Genomic DNA, 23,278 nt, shown 5'->3' on the forward strand with positions numbered 1-23,278 from the left:
CATATTATAATGCTTGACTGACTGACTGACTGACTGACTGAGATCTGCTCCATTGCAGTGACTCAGTACTGTAATCACACGTTCTGCTATAATAATGCAGGGAACCATTCATTATAAATCTTTCAGAAATATAAATAGCGTTTTTTTCCCATCTAAAACGTGCTGTGATTTATATTCCAAAGCGACTAATACAGAAACACTAATCAAGCAAGCAAAACATGCGCAACACACGCATGTATTTGTATTGGTGCAGAATGAGAGGGACAAGTACAGTACAGCCTAGCGCATTTATACTGGCTGATAGTTTCACGTTCGCCAAAAAGTTGTGTATGCTTAAAGCTGCAGTCTGTAAGTTATGCCTCTTTGTCGCCATCTCTGTCTGAAAACCTGGAATTGCAGCTCTGTGCGGAATTATCTTCCTTGCGTGGGTTTGTACTCTGGCACAGCTCCAGCGCATATGAGTCTAATGTTTTGAGGAGTATGTTTGGCTGTCAGTCACCGCACTGGTGTGAATACTGTACTTAGGAATCACTGGAATCATTCTAGCCTACGTCTTGGAATATATGACCCAAATAATAATTTTCACCGTATATTGCCATCTGAACAAGTAACAAGTCTGCTACGTTTGTTCTGACCAACTGAGGAAAAAAGCATTAAAATAAATCACGCTACCAATGGTAATTAAAGTGAAGTGACATACTGCCAAGTACGGTGACCCATACTCGGAATTCGTGCTCTGCATTTAACCCATCCAACGTGCGCACACACACCAGTGAACACACACCCGGAGCAGTAGGCAGCCATTTATGCTGCGGCGCCCGGGGAGCAGTTGGGGATTCGGTGCCTTGCTCAAGGGTACTGAGGGTGGAGAGAGCGCTGGACATTCACTCCCCCCACCTACAATCCCTGCCGGCCCGAGACTCGAACCTGCAACCTTTGGATTACGAGTCCGACTCTCTAACCATTAGGCCACGACTTCACCCAATTTGTTATACTTTATTCTCAAATTATTGCGTGACAATGAGTAGGCTATAGTTTGTATTAGCGTGTAGATTTCAATTTCTGTACAGTCTAATCTCTAATGGTCATACCATTCAAATTTTATATTAATACATTTTTAACCCAAAAATCAAACTATGCTCCCTTTGAACTGGTTGTCTTTAAAATACAAATCAGGCTATCTGTAATCAGAAGCACATTTAAAACTGGAATACAATTATTTAATTCAAATGTGTTTCATAAACAATCATTTCTGGATTACAATCCACCATCAAAATGATACATTTATTTATTCCAGCTGCTGTGAGAAAAGACTATAAACGAGCCGCCACCTGCAGGATCCTCACATGCAATAGCCTACTAGCCGGGACAACTTCTTTGTTTAAAGAAGTGACAATGACAGTGCCATGCTCGAATTCCCCACAAAAGCCTACCCGTACCAGTCAAATTAGAAAACATTATTATAAGCTAACCATTGTAGGGTGATAGTTTTGAACACTGGCTGGATATGTACTTGCTCAAATATTGATTTCAGATAATTTTTAACCCAAAAAAGTTACGTACTGCAGCTTTAAGGTGGAAAATAAATGTTGTTTATAGTGAATGCCCCTATAAATGTTGATTTTGGTTTTAAATAATCCAAATGATGTGTGTGCTAAGCGAGCGAATGTCAGAGATCACGCAACAGAAGTGCTCTCTCTCTCTCTCTTCTGTGTCAGCCGCACCACATGGATACACGGTCTTCGTTCAAATCAAAGCATAAATAAGTGGTGCTACGGTGACGCGGAGGAGACGAATTGTTAAATAAAGTCGTTATTTTTATTTTCTTGCAGAAAAAGTCTTCTCGTCACTTCATAAAATTCAGATTGAACCACTGATGGCAGATGGACTATTTTGAGGATGTCTTTCATACTTTTCTGGGCCTTGACGGTGTTATTTATTTGGCAGTCAATGGGACAGTCACAAGCCTCCCGGTTTTCATCCAAAATATCTTAAATTGAGTTCTGAAGATGAACAAAGCTTTTACGGGTTTGGAACGACATGGGGGTAAGTGATTAATGACAAAATTTTCATTTTGGGATGGAGTAACCCTTTAAGTAACGTAACTTGTGCATTGTTTTACTTACTTGTTTTTGACATATCCAACCAAACTACAAACTTTCCAGTGATGTCTGTGAGAAGTAGGGTTGGGAATCGAAAATCGATTCCAATTCCAGAATCGAATACTTAAGGCAAGGAATCTGGATACTTGTCAAATTAAAATTTCGATTCCACCTATTGATCCCTATGTGCTTTTTTTTCTTCATCTGTGAGGACGGGATCTAGCGATCTGTCAGGACCTTGCTAGCTAATCTAAGCTCTCCAAAGTTTAGCTACATTTGCGATCAGAAGCCAAAAAAAGCTAAGTAAAATATCTGTGATAGCTAAACATGTTGCAAGAGAGGTGTCACCACCAACATGACAAAGCACTTTAATTTTAATAGATCGTTAAAGATCGCAAACACGATTCAAACATCAACGTGATTTTATTCCTAAATTACATTGGTTGGTTTCATTCCTCAACCTTTGACATGTGCAATCACAACACTGTGATCAATTTGTTCATCCGTGCTGCATACGATCACAGTGTGATTTGAACATTTAAATCTGCGTTGTTCGTGCTGACGCTGACCTGAAGAGAGCAGCTGTCATCTATCATGAATGAAACGGCTTCACAGTCTTTAAATCACACAGACAGTGAACATTAGTTCAAGCAATTCATTCAGATGGCTAATTTGTTCAAGAATCAAGCAAGTGAATCAAGTATCTTTATGAATGGATCACTGAATGACTCGTGATTGACTCATGATTCATTCAAAAATACTGAATCATTCAGTAACGAAACACTGCTGTGTGCTGCTCGGAGATTATAGAATGATTAATACTTGTTTATTGAATGAATGTCAATTTCAAATCTGCAAACGTGCTGATATTCAGGAAACGGCACTCTCTTGGTCGTCTCATGTTGCTTAACTAGGCTACATCATATTATAAATATAAAAAATTTACCACAGTATGTTTGTTCTGTGAGTTTCTTTGTCTGTGCTGTTGTGCTCATTTGTTTTGATTTTTTCACGAGATTCTCTCACACGCTCACACTGCGTTAGTCTCAACTGGTGGTTACTGTCAATACATTATTCATTATCAATCGTCATTTACAACAAATATAATAAAATCAGAATCATTCTCGCTGAAATTGCTCGATTGCACTGAACAATTTCTTTCAGACTTAAAATTTACATTCTTTGCTCTTAGTTTTACTCCTCCATGTCCCAGTCGCCCCCTGTCCAAATATCCGGCATGACGGCAATTTGCACCGACCGGAGACAATTACCAAAATGGTTCTGTGTGTGTCACAATGTACATATTTTGCAACACCAAATTAAAAAGTTATTCATTATTGAACGCCCTATATTCAAAATACACTGATAATTATTTTCTTCAAAAGCATCAAAAAAATTATTCCTGAATGTTAATGCTATTTAAGGGGATAGCTCACCAAAAAAATTACAATTTTGGCATTCCAAACCCGTAAAACCTTCATTCAGAACACAAATTAAAATTTTTGATGAAATCCAAGAGCTCTCTGACCCTCCATTTTGGAGCGTATCACTGCTGCTACCCTTGTTTACGCGTCGAGAACAGCATGCGCATGCATTGTTTAACAGTTGAACCACTGATGCCACATGGATTATTTTTCCTGATGTCCTTGATACGGTTCTGGACCTGGGAACATTTCAGGTGTGTCTGTCTATGGAGGGTCAGAGAGCTCTTGGATTTCATCAACAATATCTTAATTTGTGTTCCGACGGTCTTGTGAACGAAGGTCTTGCAAGTTTGGAAAGACATGAGGGTGATTAATGACAGAATTTTCCTTTTTTGGGTGAAATATCCCTTTAAGGCCTTAATTTTCACAAAATCCATTTAATGACTTTTAATGCTTTTTAATGCCCCGCGATCAAGATGGTCTATACAGGTGATGGCGCAAATAGGTGGGCCAGACAGTCCACACAAAGGACATTTAATGTTGTTTACGGAGGAAACTATGTGGGAGGTCCTAAAAGTTGTCCCACAGACAGAACTTAGGGTTAAGATTCCTTAAAGACAGACAAGCTAACATCGCTGTTGAAGAACTGTTACACTACTATCACAAATAAATTCTTCTCCCTGCAAGAACTCTAGTCAAGCTTACTTATTTTATGTATTAGAGAAATTTAGTAAATTGGTGAGCTACTGCTCAGGCAAATACAGCAAAATCTCATATATCAGCAACACTATCAATGCAAAAGCAAAAGTGCCCATTTTAGATAATGAAACTGCTCTCCATTTTAATCACCTTTCTTGCATTTAGTTTACATGCTTCTGCAGTGTAAAAATGATTACACAAGCATTCCATTAAATAATTTAATTACTCTTAAAAGACAACACCTAGTGAAATTGTGAGAAAAAAAATGAAATTTAAAAAGTGAAATTTATAATTTAAATGAAACATTAATTCAATGAAAAAAGGGAACTTTGCCTTATGCTTTACTTTGACAACAGCATTATAACATTATGAAAAACTAGGAAAGCAAACCTTCTCCTGGTGTCTCTGCTCCATTTCTACCAGTTGACTCTGATGTTCCATATCCATGGCAGACATGAGCTTGCGCTCATCACACAATATCTTCTGCATATCCAGCAGATTAGTCTTTTCCTGCTTCAGCTCACTCTCCAGCTTGGCATTAGCAGCCTTGGAGGCTACAACCTGAACAGGTGCACAAAAATTAGTCAACCTTATTACACAACAGTACAAAACAAAGCTCCATAAAATAAACCAATATTGTGTTCTGTGTGAATGGTAGCAAGTCTACCTCAGACATACTGTGACTGACAGCCTTGATAATTGAACAAAACTGAAGCTTATCTGAATAATTAATTTTTAGTTAACCTTTTGGAATCAATTGACATTCCTATTTTTACACTTCTGGCATTCATCAAACTGCAAATTACTGAAACTCCAGTTTAAAAAAAAAAAAGCTGTAAAAAGCCCCAAGAAGCCATGGTTTACAGTGATTTTACAGCTAAGCTTTTTTTTATAAAATCACTAAACCATGGCTTCAAGAGGCTTACTGCTTTTATAAAATGGATACTTCATAAGAAGGTTTTATTAAAAAAAACAAGAATAGCAGCATACTGATGTAGGGTTACTGGTGTGTTAATGCACATTTGAAAACACAAAGGCCCAATCCCATTTCTACCCCTTAGCCCTTCCCCTCTGTTTTGCGCGTTCACGTTAAGGGGTAGGAGTGTCTCGATTCTCTTTTGGTTGGAGGTGTAGGGGTAAGGGGAAGGGCCAGATAGCCCTTCAAACTAAGATTTTTCGGGACCACACTTCAAACGAAGAGGTATGAATTCTCAGCGTAAACTGGCTATATGACTGACCGAACATGACTGCCCGATTGAACAAAAAGAACCATATAAGCATTAACCAAACCTAGAACCAAAACTCCATCAGAGACAGAATAGAGAAAAAAAACCTTGGGAGGATAAATGATTCGCGTTCATCTTAAGATCCACCGGAGCTGCAGTCAATGCTGTGGGAGTGATCGAACAAGCTCTGAGACTAAGCATTTAAAGTCGTTGTTAGTTGTTTAACTGTGTTGGATTGGACAAGCCTCGACTGGGCTCCTTTATTAAAAACGGGCTGTCAACTGTGATAAAACTTCCCAGTGTTATGACGCCATTTTTGATTCTGTCGCGCTAATGTCCTGAATGTGGTTGTGACTTCAGCTGTTCATTCATACAGATATGTATTCAAGCAGATGTTTTAATCTGCTGAATAAATAAAACTTTTCAAGTCTCTCACCTGTAAGCAACTGCTGTCAGTCCCAAACAGCAACTGTGAATGCAGTTTCTAATGTGCATTTCTATTGATTGTATCACTGCCCTGTAATTCTTTCTCTCTTTCTTCCTTCTTATTTGTTTTTCTAATTTTTTATTAGTTTCATTAGTTAGAGATCTCAGAGCATTCACAGTCAGTCCTCAAACACCTCTGGTCAGACCACTGTAAAATTACACCATCTAAAACGAACTCAAAACTTTATAATTGACACATATCTACAAAATAAAGTAGGCATAAATCTGGCACTAAATGACATTACAGATATATTCCACCAATCAGCATCCATGTGCAATTTGAAAAAAATCATCAAAAAGAAAACCAAAAAAACACCAATGAAAAGTAGTTTGCCGATGTTTAAAAGAATTAGAACGACAGTACAAAATCTTTCAAATAAAAAACGCAGAGATCCTGACAACCAAGAACTCCGTCTTCAATATCATGAAGCTCTTAAAGTGTACAAACAAACTCTAAAAGTAAAAAAGGAAGAGCATACAGAACAATTATTTCAAACAATGGAAGAATCAATAAATATCAATAACTTTAGGAACAGTTGGAACACCCTCTATAGACCACAAAAGGAAGAATTGGCCATTCAAAATGAGAACATATGGAGAACACATTTTGAAAATCTGTACAAAACAATTGAAACACATCCTGCTCAAAATGAAATAACCAAATTAGAAATCCTGAAAGAAAAAATTAAAGAATCAGAATGCCTTGGATTTCCCAATCACAGTAAATGAGCTAACAGACAAACTACATGCACTAAAACCCAACAAGGCATGTGGCATTGATGGAATATTAAATGAAATGATCAAATACACAAATGACAATTCAAAACTGCAATAACCAAATTATTAAACACTGTATTCAGTGTAGGATATTTTCCAGACACCTGGAATCAAGGCCTAATTACACCCATCTTTAAACAAGGAGACAAGTTTGAGCCAAGCAATTACAGAGGCATGTGTGTCAATAGTAACCTGGGGAAAATATTCTGTTCGATTATTAACATATGATTACAAAACTCTCTCAAAACCCACAAAATCTTGGAAAAAAGTCCAATTGGATTTCTGCCCAAACACAGAACATCTGACCACATTTATACCCTCCACACTATCATTGATAAGCACATACACCAAAACAAAACCAAAATCTTTGCTTGCTTTATTTACTTTGAAAAAGCTTTTGATTCAATCTGGCATGAAGGACTTTCTAAAACTACTGGAAAATGGGATTGGAGAGAAAGCTTTCGATTTAATCAGCACCATGTATAAAAACAATACATGTGCTGTAAAAATAGGGAACAAACGAACAAACTTTTTCTCTCAACAATGAGGAGTTAGACAAGGTTGCCCATTGAGCCCCACTCCGTTTCAGGGCTCTACAGTGCAACCATTTCATTCGCATTTGTGACTGAAAACTACTGCGTGTGACTATGAAAAAATATTTAAGCGCACCAGTGCGACTGACCCGATCAGCGTATTTGTGTTTGCGCTGAGTGAGCTTTAAAGATTTCTAACGTACTTACGTGTTTTCGCAGCGTTGAGTAACACACAGACGTATTCTCTCATTATAACAAAAAAAGTGTAAATAAGTGATTCATTGTGCAGTGTAAGCAGCTTCGTTGATTATAATGGAGTTTTGTGAGATTGCGATGAACTAAGATGAGTGACAGCTTTTAATGATTATTAAGGGAGTTTGCAAATGTGATATTGATATAATACAACAGTTATACAACAGTATTTTGCTCTATATCATCAACGGAAATAGTTTCAAACAAAGTCTCAGCCAAGCCGCTGCGCATCTCCATTCAAACACAGCAGTGTTTCGTTTATGAATGAACTGCGTTTTTAAACGAATCTAGTGAGTCAATGATTCCATTACCCATTCATAAAGAGTCATGTACTTCATTCTCGAATGAATCAGCCGTTCGAACAAATCAATTACATGAATGATTCAGTGATAAAATCAGTGACATACCGCCACCTACTGGCAGTTTTAGTTTAATTTTTAACGTATCTTTTCAGTTATTTATATCATTTAATATTTCTACATTCAAAATTGTATATTTAAAACATTAACCTCAACATGAATTTATGAATTTAATTGCACTTATGCAACCTCTGAGCCTCATTAAACATCTGAAAATACACCTAGCAAGCCACTTCTTCTGTGCCACCTCTAGTACAAATGTATTTCTTAAATACTGATTTCCTTTGATTGGTATCTTATTCTACTTGTTTTTATTCTGTTGTTTTAATTAGAAATGATAAAAAGCTTATATTTTTTTATTTTTCTTACATTTGAAATAAATGACATACTTTTAATAAAGTTAGAAAAATGCCATTACAACGGTTAAAAACAAAATTCCCTGTAAATCACTTTAAGGAGTCAAATATCACCTCGTAATGGGATGGTTCATCAACAAATAACACCCTGACTTTGTCCGTGGTACGCAGCATATTGATTATGCTTAATGTGCAGTTGTTTCAGAACTTGCTGAAAAAGATGAGAAGTCAGGTTCGAACCTTGGTCACTTTGGATAATTTTTGGAATTCCAAAGACAGATATAAATTGAATTAATGCTCTCACAATAGAACGCGATGTAATACTACGTAATGGATATGCTGCTGGAAAACGCGTGTTCAAGCACATCACTGTAAACAAATAATTGCTTCCTGATTTGGAACGAAGAAGTGGTCCGACACAATTAACAAGGAGATGTTCAAAAGGCCCACCAGAGGCTTGAATTGGTTTTAAAGGTGCAGGTTTCAACACTTGATTTGGCTTACTGGTTAGCTGGCAGGTTTTACATTTTTGGATATAACTAGAAAGGTCTCGTTTTTTTGAGACACGGCCAAAAGTAATATCACAGAAAGCGATCATAGGTTTTACACACGCCCTGATGACCAGATTGATCATGTGTAAGTTCAATCATTGTGCGATGAAACTTAACAGGAACCACCACCTGGAAAACAGGATCCCCAACAAAGTCACCCTTGTGAGGAATCCATTTCCTCAACAACACACCATCACTAACAACATACCCACGAGCAAGGTTACCCATCTCTGTTGGAGTGACAGCACACTGGAAAAGAACATCCAAAGAGGAATCGTCTCGCTGTTCCTTTCCGAGTTCCTCTGCTGATACAGGAAAAGACAACACAGACAAATCAGGAACAAACAAATCAGTGCAAGCTTTTTTAAACCGAATTTCCTTTTGATTAATCAATTCATCCTCTCGTTGCTTCATTGCACGGGTCACTACACAGGTGGCATCGTGACTGGGTTCTGTTTAGTTTTTATTATTAGCAGTAACTATAGGGAACACTGAACTGTGAGCCCATACACGCTCACCTACAAGTCCGTTTCCTAGAATAATATGAACTCCTTCAATTGGCAAGGTTGGTCGTACACCCATTACAACTTCACCTTGAATCAACTCAGACTGAAGTCTTACCTTATGAAGAGGCACAGACAGAACATTCAGTTCTATTCCCCTAATTAACACGCTCTCCCCAGTATGTGACTGCGAGGAAAACGGCAAAACAGACTCCAATATGAACGAATCCATCGATCCAGTATCCCTTAATATTTTAACAGGGATTTCCTCTCCTACTAAAGATACACGACTTTCTGTAATAAAAGGAGAATAAGATGACAAAAATTCTACATCGGGTTTATGATTTTCAAATAGTCCAATCCCTTCAGACAGAGCTGGTGCCACTGAAGCAGCAGACTTAACAAGTGAGCGTGAAACAGTTTGTTTGGATTTATTCTTAAGGACTGGACAATCCAGTTTCCAACGTCCTTTCTCCCAGCAGTAATTGCATACCTTACTCAGGTCAAATTTCCCCGTGAACACACGGTCATTTTTAGATGGAGACTTTACAAAGAAAGCAGACTGCACATTACGAACATGAGCATCAAAAGGTGGATTTATGCGTCAGTACAAAGTCATCGGCTAACATCGCCGCTTCCTCAGGAGTTTCAACATTGTGCTCATTGATATATACAGCAAGACGACTCGGAAATGTGTTTTTAAATTGTTCTACACCATCAAATGAGTCAAATCTTCAAATGTCTTAATATCTAGTGCTGTACACCACCGATTAAAGTTTCTCCTCAAATCTCTGACAAATTCTAAATGTGTTTGTACTTCCCTAACGCTGTCTGTATGCTTCCGGTACGCATTCATATGACTTTAAATTTACAGATTTAACTTTTTCATAATCCCTACAGTCATCAATCGACATTGAAGAGAAAACTACTTGTGCTTTTCCAGTTAAAACACATTGTAGCAAAGCAACAATTGTCGTTTGACCAGTCCCTCACTTCTGCCATACGTTCAAACAAGGTAAAGAAAACATCAGGGTCTTCTTCATTGAACTTTGGAACAAGTTTAAAATTTGAAGTAAGCGAAAGAGACATACCTTGTTCTTCACCAGAATTAGACAGCCTACCCTCTTTCGCAAGCTTCAATTTGAGGGCTTCGACTTCAAGTCTTACTTTTTCCAACTCCAGTTTACTCCCTTCGGAACGTTGTTTTAATTTCTCATGCTCCATCTGCAATAGTAGTAATTCTTTTTGCTGGTCAAAAGACAAAGTCGTTTGCAAATTAGATACACCTGCTACAGATTCATCCATCTCGGACTTTAAAAAGCCTTTCCCAATTAGCTCAGTTTTCAAAAATAATTGAATAACCAAATCTTTTATCCTTAATCACTATTTTATAATATTCAGCGATCTTTAACAATTGTTCTTTAGAACAGCCTTCTAAAAATTTATGGGAAGGTGAACTAATAAACGAATCAAAATCGGCCATGAAAATTCACCAGAAAACAATTTAACGCACACAGCGCAATCAAATAACGCTGTGATCCCTCTAACTCAACCCTAGTCTGCATGCAATTACTTGTTGGGGGTACTTATGCACTGTAGCCTGCTGGGTGAAAACGCAACCGGCAAAACCAGTGATGCCTTCGACACCACGGATGTGCCCCTGAGATAAATACTACTACCCACGTTCACCACAACACTACACAAAAACAACAAACTCGACAAGTCTCAAAAGGAAACATGCCACTATACCTAACAGGGAAACTCGCGTTCAAAAACAATATTGCACATATGTACTTACCAACTGGTGATTTCGCACGACGATCTAATATGCATGCGTCCCAACTACGAAACTTAACGAGGACGAGCACCCAATTTGTTACAACCCCTGGCTCAAAGGGAGGCAACAAAAGGGACACACGCAAACATAGAGCTCAATAAGAAAAGGCTTTATTAAGCTCAAAAGTAAATCACTATAATAGAACAAAAACACAAAAAATAATATTTCTGAAAACGTCAGCATCATCAGTGTGTAAAGCGTCTGGCTGCTAGTGTAATGTGCTGTTGTAGCAATGTAAAAGTGCTCAAACAATACGAATCAAACCAAGCACAAGCCAAAATCCCAAGTTCAAATCCAAGCACCCTTTGTCTCTGCTAATAGTCTCTTTTAAAGGGCGTCTGAACCGCAGAGGCAGGTGCACTCAATGAACCGCCGATTGGAGTGAATCAAAGGTGGAGCCACCAATCACAACGTGCCCAAAGATTCAGTTACGGGAACAGTCACATGCATTGACGCAATTAGCAACCTCTGTCAGGGTATAATTGTGGTGATTTTTGTATTTAAAGCAGGTCTGCCTACGAACTCTATCGCGAGTGTTAAAGCTGACTTCTGCGGATGAAACTGCAAACTATTTCGTCAGTAAATTTCTTTAATCACAATCTGACTCCTGGTCTTTGTTCATCATACCTGGGGTCCATGGGTTTTAACCGTTATTCCCCAACACTGTCCTAACTATCAAGACATTAGAAAGACATTTTATCCCAAATTTGAAACACAGACTTCAAAATGTAAAAAAAAACAAAAAAGAAAAACAACTCAGGGCTCCAAACTGCGACTAAAATATAAAAAATATTAATTTGCGAGTGAAGTTTTTGCTGAGGTCGCCACTGGCGACTATATATAATTTGCATGAAAGGACTTTTTTCCCGATTGTTTTGCGCTCACATCTTTTGTTATGTTCACGTATTAAACTTACATATGACGATGCGCATCAAAGTTTTACTGAAAAGAGTTTCAAACAGTCCTCGTCTCTGCCGCACACAGTCTGCTGAACGCAGTGCGAGAGACCTGAAAGGGCCTGTTTACACCTGGTCACTTCATGCATTTTCTCTGATCGGATATCTATATGATTTGTTAAAACGTTTCCCCATTTACACTTGGCCACATAAATGTGTCTTCGCAAAACGGATATAAATCCGTTCTTCAATTCCCGCTTCATATGCAAATATAACGGAGTTCACCTCAATGAAAGCAATGGATAATTTGATTATCAGCTAATTTCAATATCAAGAGAGCGCGCGGCATCAGCACTGGAAAGATAGGCTAGTCTCGCTACTTTTAATGAAGAAGATTGTGTGTTGAGCGTCTGCGGCTTACTTTCAGGTTCATTCAGTTTGCGCGTCGCTTGCTGAAGAAATACTCCGCTACTCATCCGCGGTGATGCTTGTTGCATTGCGCTGTCATATCTGACTATAACATGCCATATAGCCTATAAAACGCTCTCACACGTCTATTATTTTAATATTATGGGAGGAGTAAAATTACCATATGTGGTTTCAACAACCAGATGCATTTACACTTGTCCGGTCGATCTTCTTATCGAGATCTTAGTCTATATGCTGTGTTCTGTTAATGCATGGACTTATGTTATTTGAAGCGCACTTGCCATCCAGTAATCGCAAAAAGCTTTGTGCTGTCTTTTTAATAAACAAAGTATCAGCTTTAAAATGCTACGAAATTCAAATGATGCGGTTTGGGTGCTCTTTAATGCGGACCACAAGCGCACACTTTGGGTAATATAAACACCAGTACCCCGCGTCCACACGGTCCGTGTATGCGTCCGGATCGCGCGAGCGGAGAGTATCGCACTTAATGCTCAGGCGCGATCTCTTTAGCACCTCAGTTAAAGCAGCAAGTGAACCCATTATATATTTCGATTTACTACTATAGTATGAAATGAACATGATCAAAAGGTAGGCAATAAGAAAGCCTATAATACAACTTACTGAAATGGTTTATGTAAAAGCTCATTGTTTCAAACTGAGGAAATGTATAAAGCTTGTAAACATTGCATTGTAATACATTTACCTCAGAATAACCACTCAGTGTCCATAAACTCATCAGTCAGCTAGAAAAATAACTATAAAGAGGAGCGTTTTGCTATATTTATGCGCTGTTGCGTATTAATATTTTTACTTATTCTGTTGTACATGATTCAACTCCTCCTATAAAATTGCATTTTACTAATGAAGAAAAACAGACTGAATGTGTGAAAGACGTGACACCATTTATAGGATGCACTGCACTCAGTTGCCAAGTGATGCTTATGGTCCATGATATTGGTACAGATTCTGTGTAACGAACAATTCTTTGTGACTGTATATTTCAAGTTGTAAAAGACATTTAATTCACACTTTAAGTGAACCTTAGTCCCCCGGTCGACCTGATCATCTACAAGATGGATTAAAATGCTGATAAAGCCTAGAAAAGATAAGACATAAACACATGACAAAATGATTGAAATGTTAAAATGGGGGGAAAAATAAAATGATAATAATAAAATAAACCACTTTTATTCTGTGGCACCTAAAAAAATAATTTGGCGCCTAAGTTTTTCTTTTATAGGAGCCAATGGCTCCTTACTCGATTTTTTTGTCTGGAGCCCTGCAACTTCAAAATTTATTAGGGGAAAAACAAGATTGTATCCTACTAGCAGCAAGATACATTGACAAAAATGAGTGCCCAAAAAAGTCACCTTTGTGCAATGGTGTGAGATCTGGTCTCAGTCAGAAATATAACTCAGACATTTACTGACGAAGTACAGACTGAGTGACCACCAGCTGGCCATAGAAAGAGGATGACATAAGACGTGGTTACCTAAAGAAGAGCGAATCTGTAACGAATGTAGATCTGGATCAGTTGAGACGGAGGAACACTTCCTCCTCCACTGTGACAAATACACGTCCTTAAGAGACGCACTGTACAGTCAAATACAGCACTGACACTGAATTTTGGGTTTTCATTATCTGTAAGCCATAATCATCAAAATTTCAAGAAATAAAGGCTTGAAATATTTCACTCCGTGTAATGAATCTATATAATATATGGGTTTCACTTTCTGAAATGAGTGACAAAAATATTGACCTTTTTCATGATACTCAATTTTTTAGATGTACCTGTATTATGTATTTTTTTTTTTTTTTTTATTCTGCTATGCTTTGATACAATGCTTTGGCAATATGTATCCAAGTATGTCGTGCCAATAAAGCAATATGAATTGGAAATGCATTCCTGGATGTGAAAGCTGTGTGATCTACGATATATACATGCGTTTCAGTAAGCAGCGCATTAATATAGAACGGTAAGGCTCTAATGCACACCAGTATATGTGTGTTTATTGTAGGAGCTAGACGATGTATGATCATGTGTAACTGTATAGTGTCCCAATTCTTAGGGGAACATTAAAAATCCCAAATTTCCCCATTGGCCACTGACCATCATGCCCTCATAATCATCCCCATACACTGATTGGCTTCTTCATAGGGGTCGACCGATTATCGGCCTGGCCGATTATTGGCACCGATATTAAGCATTTTTATGATGATCGGTATTGGTCATTTTCAAAACGATGTGCCGATAAAATTATTTAATTTTGAAATTAAATAATTATTTGGCTATGATATGACGATCTATTTATGACGATCTATATACGATCTATTTGGCTCTGATGCAGCCTGTCGGAACTCACCACTCTGTGGCCTAGAGCAGTCTCCCCCCACCGCGCATCTGATTTGTTGAGAGTCAGGAGTCCGACCAATCAACGTGGAAGACTAAAGGCACTCTCACACTGAAAGCCTTGCTAACTGGTGCTGCTTCATCACGCATCTCTCAAAGGCAGCAGCAGACGTTGCTCAAGTTGCAATAAATTACAATCCACTAACTTACACTGAAGTTGTAAAAACCTCAATATGATCTATTTATGGTTTCCGAGATGGGGGAAACGCAGGGGGAATCGCGGAATCCATTCATATAAATAGCATTTACTGTATAACGCGGAGTACGGAATTAGTCAAAGTTTGGATGAATGAATCAAAAGTAGGTCAGTACATTTAAATCGACTCACAATATGGACTATCTGTAAACATTAAGCTGCAAAAAGACTATTTAAATATGAATTCTGCATGTTCGGCGTGTCTCTGTAAATGTGAATGGCACAGACGCGCGGTTTTGACAGACACACACACACACACACACACACACACACTGAAGTGCGCGACGCTCGCGGAGTTTTCCGCATCTGCCATGTCACTAAATGAGGACATAAATATATGAACATCATCCCCAGAACTGCTCTGAGAGATACTTCATGAGCATTTGACTGTTTCGTTTGAGTAAAACGATCGTCATATCATAAATAGGCTACAGAAACTTAAGAGGTCCTCATGGCAACTCGTCAAAATAAAAGTTTGGTTTATTTACTAATACTACAGCAATTACTACAACTTTTGTTTAAAAGAACAATCACACAATACGCTATTTCTTCCATGTTTTAATTTTAATAGTAAACCCATTTGTTTGCCAAATTTGAGTTTAACTCATTTGATTAAAAGATAAATTAAATGAATGTTTTATGCCTTCATTTGCACTGCACTGCACTGTAAATGAAAACTAATGGAAATTACTGTCACATAGGCCAAGATTATGATGACGGAAATTGTGACATTTCAATAGGCTATTGAACCAAGTGAGCCTATAACAGGCTATTAGTGTTATAGTTTCATTAAAATAGTTGCGGTCTTCTTCGCAACTTCTACAATGGAGCTATGAAGACAATTAAATTTACACTTATTATATACATTGTGCTTTTTAAATTAATCAATTGATGTGCATTAGATGATGAATTGAATAGTCCCCTCTTGTAGGTTATGATTCAGTCAACCGAAAATAATTAATGAAGAATTATGAGAGGTTATGCTATTACACATACATTTCTAACATGTAAGTATTTGGCTTCAATAATTTACATTTCCCCAAGCTGTTTAGCTTTAGTATTTAGTATTCATAGGCTTAATCATGAAGCATACAGTGGCCCCACTTTTAACTCTCTCTTTATATATTACCCTTATTGTAGATGGATGCATGGGGGAAGACAAGAGTAAGAAGTGCAACCAACACTAGGGAAGGCCATTTTTGTCAGAGCCCTTGTTATTCATAACTTTGACATTCATTTTCATTTTTACACCAGACATATATATCGGTTCAATATATTGGTTATCGGTCTACTTGATCTGTAATAATCGGTATCGGCCCTGAAAAACATATCGGTTGACCTGTATATCTCCTCTCCACCAATAAGCTGGTATGTGGTGGGCGTTCTGGAGCAATATGGCTGCCGTCGCATCATCCAGGTGGATGCTGCACATTGGTGGTGGTTGAGGAGGTCCCCCCCCCCCTTCTATGTAAAGCGCTTTGAGTGCCCAGAAAAGCGCTATATAAATGTAACAAATTATTATTATTATTTAGCTTTTGTAAGACATGATTTGTTTTAAAGCCAGAGATGGGCACTCGAGTTAGTGACTCGGACTCGAGTCACATTTTTATAAACTTCAGACTTGACTCAGACTCTATCTAAAAATGACTTGACTCGAGGAAAAGGACTCGTGAATATTTTAAAAGCAACTCGAGTCTTTTATCCTTAAATACTTATATAACAAATAATGCGCTTTATTCAAGCCCTTTCAGCTCCGTGCACTTTCTCTCTCTACCCTGGTGTGCACTGGCACGGATGACGCGGTTATTTTAAAAACAAAAACATGGTGAGCAGCAAAATTATAGATTACTTTCACTAAAACAACAATGTTGCAAATAGTTATTTTTCTTACTATCTATATTTCTAATAACCCATGACTCTGACTGTTCAAACCAGATGTGACAAGACATTTCTGATCACATTTAGCATTATTAATCTGTAGTCTAAAAATATTTCAAAACAATGTAATTATAATTGGTAAAATTGTTGTTAGATGGCTAGGATAGAACTTAAACTTTGAAACTGCTGGTTATCTTTTCTGCTTAAGATGAGAACGTTTTGATTATTGTAGACATTTTTAATAGATAGGCCTAATAAGTAAAATATTAAAATAGTATAGATTTTAAGAGGAAAAGCCTGAATAGAAACAGTATTTTGTCACATCGCCTCGCATGCATCTAAATGTAAAACTACAATACACGTAAAAAGGTTTTTGTGTTTTGTTTTTTTTTTTGTCCGGACCTCTGCTTGGAAGAAAATATAGAGGCCGTGCCTCTTGGAACTTTAATTGAATACCCCTGACTTATCAAAAATAAATACTTTATTTATATGGCTTTGTAATATCTGTGTCACATATTTCCTTATATGTCATGGTAGATAGGACTCTATTGTAGAATTGGATTACAGAAAAACTGTTTTGAACATGGTAATGGAATAAAACATATCTAACAGGCTGGATGTACATTAACCTTACATCTTGACACCTCTTTAAAAAAAAAAAAAAAAAAAAAAAAAAAAAGCAGATCATAGATCATAAATTCTCTATAGCCTATAAAACAGCTTCGTAAATGGGAAGATTTTAATACATGAGGATTCTGAATGGGATTTTTTTGTGAGCCATTAAATGACTTGAGACTTGACTCGGACTCCAAGTTAAAGACTTGTGAACATCTCTGGTTAAGGCCAATTTATATTTCTGCGTTGGACCTACGCTGTAGCCTTTACGCCGTAGGCTATGCGTCACTTTTCATTTATACTTCTGCGTCGTTGTCCACGTCGACGTGCAATTACACATGTAAACCAGTAGTCTGCAGTGTTCACGGGCATGTTGCTGGTGTTACCCACAGTGTCAGGCAAAAGCCGAAGAAGCAGCAGCTTATCGGAGAAGCATCAGCTGTAACAGCGGCAATAAAATATTAAAGAACAGATAGTTTATTTAAAACTACAAAAAAATGAGACAACTGCAGAACAGGAAAAGATGGAAAAGAGATCATTCTTTCAATCTCCACAAGGACTTGTACCATGGCAGAACAACATTGTTTGTTGGGGACTACTAAGTGATGTATATGCCATGTTGTATAATATATGTTAAAACACGTTGTTTGCTTTGTTTTATTTTAAATAAAAAGGTGTAACATTCAAATATATTTAAGTGGAAAAAAACGCACACAAAACTCAAATACATACGGAGGGAGGGGTTCTAGCAGACCAAACATAGCACTTGTGGTCTGTGTAGAATTGATGAGGTGTGACATTTTTGAAGAGGTGCAAGTCAGATTATGGTGTAGCCTACATCATTTGGAGAAGATATGAGCATTTATTGAGGTGTAACAGGCTTTTGAGTATACTTGGTCAAGAACACATTTTTAAATGACCCTATTATAGCCATCCAAATACTAAAATTCAACTTTTTTTGTTTGTTTTTTGACTTAGGAGTCCAGACAAGACACACAAGAGTACATATACTACACTGGTTTTGTTGTGATTGATCAAAAATCTAGGACTAGTTCGCAAAAGTATTCTTTTTAACCCTCTATAATAAATATAGCTATAAGCTGCAATCATCAGGGTCCAAGCACCATTGGTACATGTGGATGATACAATTGAATGCAACTGCGATACAAGTGAACTGTCTAATAATGTGATTTTTTTCAAACAAAAAAAAATCCCATCTTTAATCTTCACTAACAGTTTGATGAAACAGATCACAGCAACACTGGTGTTGAAAATCCAGGTACAAGACATATAATGCAAAGACCTTTAACTGTTCAATTTGGTCACTGAAAAGGGGGTGGAACTCTCAAATGTGAACTCTTAAAGTGCACCAGACTTTACTCCAAAAATTTCTTCCCAAAAATTTAAGTTTTATGATGTTACAGTAGTTACGATGGTATTTTGGTGGAGACTATGGTAAATTTTGTAAGTGTAAACAGCAAAAAGAACTGCCCTTTAAAAGGAACCACTTAACCACAATTTGTTTTTTTTCCTATGAAGAAAATAATTATACTAATACTAATAATAATCCTTAAATGTAAACAATGTTTTGCCTTTACCTCAGTCATGAGAATCTTCAGGGCGCTCTTGGCCTCTACTATGGTTGTGATAGAATCCCAGCGCTGCTTTATCCGTCCCTCATTATCCGCATCCAGGACCTTCTGTTGCAGGTCAGCTATCTGAGCACTCCTGAAAGAGTTTAGAGAAATGTTTTGTTTGTTTGATTTATAGTTGATACTTAAGTGTAAGACTAAATCTAGTAAAATGTTACATTGCTCTTTGTATTGTTGCAAAATGCATTCATGAAAAATAAGTAAATATATTTATATATAAATATATACTATAAATTAAAAGACATTTATTTTCAATGTATAGCACAGTAGTGGAGGCAGCAACATATAGATAGGACAGAACAAGAAAGGCTATTAATAATCATTCATTGCGCAAAACTATTATAATAAAAAAGGCTCCAATATAGAGAGGCACAAAGAGCAGGGCTCGCAAAATTTCTAAATTCCTGGTAGCCCTTCGGGCAGGTACTCTTCAGATTTTGGTAGCCCGAAAATTAATTTAACTAGCCCAAATAAAATAAAGACCATAAATGTCAATCAAAAACATTTTCAATACACACATATCAACGAATATCAAGGAAAGAGTTTTATTTTACTATTTACAAGGTATCTGCAGAATACTTAAAAATCTATTTAAGGCAATTTGAAAAATAATTTCTTATACCATTTAACGTATTTAAAACTATCCTTTCTCTAAAATAAACTTTTCTCTATTGGGCGGACATTCGGGCACCTGAGCAAAAGCATTCTTTATACCAGACACTGTTAAGTGTTTCTTCTATAGCACTTTATCTATTTGTGTCAATAGATTTCAATTACAATTTAATTTTCAATTACAATTATTTTAAAAGGCTGTTTTCTCAAAATTAGTTCTCTCCTATTGAGCCATATACCTCCACTTCAGTAGCACTTACACACGCCAAACGATACATCTTTATTCCTGTCTATATCCTGAAGGTTTTTACAGAGGGATTTGTTCATATATAATTTGCTTGATTTATATACAACATTTTATTCCCCAAAAAATGGTGAAAATGTATTGTTTTCTGTCTAAGTATTTTCTGAATTATGGAGTGACAAAATGAGATACCCAAAATTCCCTCTGTAAAAACTTTTGACACTAATGTGCCAATAAAATGAAATAAGAATTTTGAAACCAACTTCATCTAGTGTTTAGATTTTTGTTCTAGAAATGTATGCAAATTAGCACATATTTCATTAAATAATGCATCATTTGCATATTTAAACCTAACATTTTAGAAAGCTTGTAATACAACATTTTTTTGCAATTATCAATGTAATCAATCAACTAGGTAAGGTGATAACTTAATTTTTTTGCCCTATTCACCTGCTGTGTCTCGCCTTAATGTGCTATTTATATTTGATTTGACGCTTGATATAAGTAAATGATGTACATTTTAGGTTACCTGAGAAAACATTTTTACTGTACAATACACTGCAGTTCAAAAGTTTGGATCAATAAGGTTTTTTTAAAGAAGTTTCTTATGCTCATCAAGGCTGTATCTATTTGATAAAAAAATACCGAATATTATTTCACAAAATAATATTGTGAAATAGTATTGCAATTTAAAATAAATGTTTTGTATTTTAATATACTTTAAAATGTAATTAATTCCTGTGAAGCAAAGCAGTATTTTCAGTGTCACATGAACCTTTAGAAATTCATTCTAATATGCTGATTTTTAATCAATGTTGGAAACAGTTGTACTGCTTTTTTATTTATTTTCATATACTGTATTTTTTGGGACCTGTGATAAAAAAAAAAAAAAAAAAAAAAAAAAAGCATTGCTATTCCTTCCCTTTTACTGGCGGCAGTCAATCAAATGGCTTCCAAACTGATTTTTGTGTGCGCGAAGCACATTATTTCTTCTGCCGCGTTGGAAGAAGAGCGCGGTCGCACTCGCGCTCAGCTTAGAGGGAACACTGCGTAAGGTAGCCCGTCGGGAAGGACAGTGATACATTTTGGTAGCCCGACTGGAAAACACAATAGCCCCGGGACGTCGGGCTAGCGATTTTACGAGCCCTGAAGAGGATGACAGACAGCCGCAGCAGAGAGAAGAGTTTACGTGAACTTGAATTTAATGACTTAAATATTAATCTGTACCTCACACTGAACTATGTAACAGCTTCAGAACACTTGAAATATAGTGTACAACAACTTTATGGTGTTTATAATGTTTTTTTGCCTTTCATGAGGCTTAATATCCCAATAGTATATAAAGAATATCAGATTTGGATCGGACTTGTCTACCAGGAGGCAGGTTTAACTTAATCAGATTAAGGTTGTTTCTACGGTCTTTATATATCAAAATCATTGGTACCCTTGGTAGATATGAACAAAGAAGCCTATGAAAATAAATAAATAAATCTACACTGTTAATCATTTATCTTTTATTTATTTTATTTTTTAAATACACATCGGCCACAATTAATGGCACCATTTTATTTAATACTTTTTGCAACCTCCTTTTGCCAATTAACAGCTTTAAGTCTGTCCCATAATGCCTAATGGAGAACCCCTGGCAAGAAATCAGAGGCCATTCCTTCATACAGAATCTCTCCAGACCCTTCAGATTTCCAGGTCCATGTTGATACTCTTTAGTTTTCTATAGGTTTCAGGTCAGGGAACTGGGACAGCCATGGCAGAACCTTCGTTGTGTGTTCATTGACTAATTTTTGTGTTGATTGTGATGGTCCTTTTGGATCATTGTCCTGTTGGAAGATCCAACCACGGCCCATTATAAGGCTTTCTGTTCTCAAGACTCAACTATTTTCTGCAATTCTCCAGCTGTGATCATTGGAGAGTCTTTGGGCACTCAAACTATCCTCCTCATGTTACATTAAGAAAGTATAGATACAGACAATACAGTATACTGTAAACAGATTTGTAACATTTCCTGTTGATTGAAACTACTTAATTATTGTGCTAATTGTGGAAATGAAAATGCTCAATTCTTTAGCTCTTTTCTCTATTTTGACAATTTTGTGCTATTTTCTTCACTTCATATTTTGTAAAGAAAGATCAACGATATGTTGCTGCACAACAGAACAATATATTTTTTTCACTATGATGGATAAAGAGAATGTTGCCTTTGTGTTCCTTATATTTATATTCATGTGAAACAGGAAGTCATGGCTGGATAATTTCATGTTCCTAGTCACCCTGGTCTGCTAAAATTTGTACATATGAATGGGAATATAGATCTTGAGATTTTACTAAATTTCTAGGACTACAAATAATTGTGGCCAATGTGTATTAGACTTTTTTTTTCACAATGTCACTGTTGAAAAGTTAGATTTGTGATTTCTTTCTCTCTCTTTTTTCTTTTTATTTACGTTTTTAATGAAAGATCAGAAGGATAATCAATACAAACTTTTTTTTTTTTTTTTTACACAATCCTCTTTGGAATTGGAACCACCCCACAATCTAACAAATATAAATTTTAATAAATACTGCAGAAATTATGCACGTTATTTACTATTTTTTAAATAAATAGTGCGACTTCATACAGGCCTATATCAACTTCTGCCATTAGCCACCAGAGAGAAGAAACATATCGGGTGACCACTAATTTAGTGCATACAGTGTTAATTTTGACAGTAAATTGAGGTCACACTTTAGTTTGGGGACCAATTCTCACTATTAACTGCTAACCTCTTGCCTCAAACTCCTATTTTGCTGCTTATTAATAGTTACTAAGGTAGATGTTAAGTTATTAGATGTTAGATTGTTGTTAGATATTGGGTAGGTTTAAGGAATCTAAAATATGGTCAAGCAGAATAAGGTATTAATGTGCACTTTATAAGTACTAACAAACAGCCAATATGCTAGTAATGTGCATACTAATAAGCAACTAGTTAAAAATGAACTAAGCTAAATACCAATTTTGATTTAGTCACAGCCTTCTGGCAAAAATGCCATTTAGTCGTAGTAATGTTTTGGTCATCTAAGTTGTTTTAGCTTTAGTCTAGTTTTAGTCAGCTAAAGGGCTGTGATCGTGGGTAAATCAGCGGGTGATCAGCGCTCAGCAATCTTTACGTGTGAGCTACTCAACGCAATAAAGAGACTCGCTGACACATCACCAACACCAAACAAAAATCTAGCATGCCAAATATCT

General features: G+C 36.7%; 1 protein-coding gene across 1 annotated transcript in view; it reads right to left on the reverse strand.

Annotated features, from left to right (window-relative positions):
* Positions 1-23,278, reverse strand: part of LOC306855584 (chromosome-associated kinesin KIF4-like) — a 119,646-nt gene that overhangs the window by 18,498 nt on the left and 77,870 nt on the right. The window contains exons 23-24 of the mRNA XM_079394348.1: positions 19,128-19,257; positions 4,616-4,786 (exon numbers count right to left, since the gene is read on the reverse strand). Coding sequence (XP_079250474.1) covers positions 4,616-4,786; positions 19,128-19,257 — 301 coding nt within the window. The remainder of the gene's footprint in view (positions 1-4,615; positions 4,787-19,127; positions 19,258-23,278) is intronic.

Source organism: Barbus barbus, assembly GCF_936440315.1.
Source record: "Barbus barbus genome assembly, chromosome: 36".
Taxonomy (NCBI): domain Eukaryota; kingdom Metazoa; phylum Chordata; class Actinopteri; order Cypriniformes; family Cyprinidae; genus Barbus; species Barbus barbus.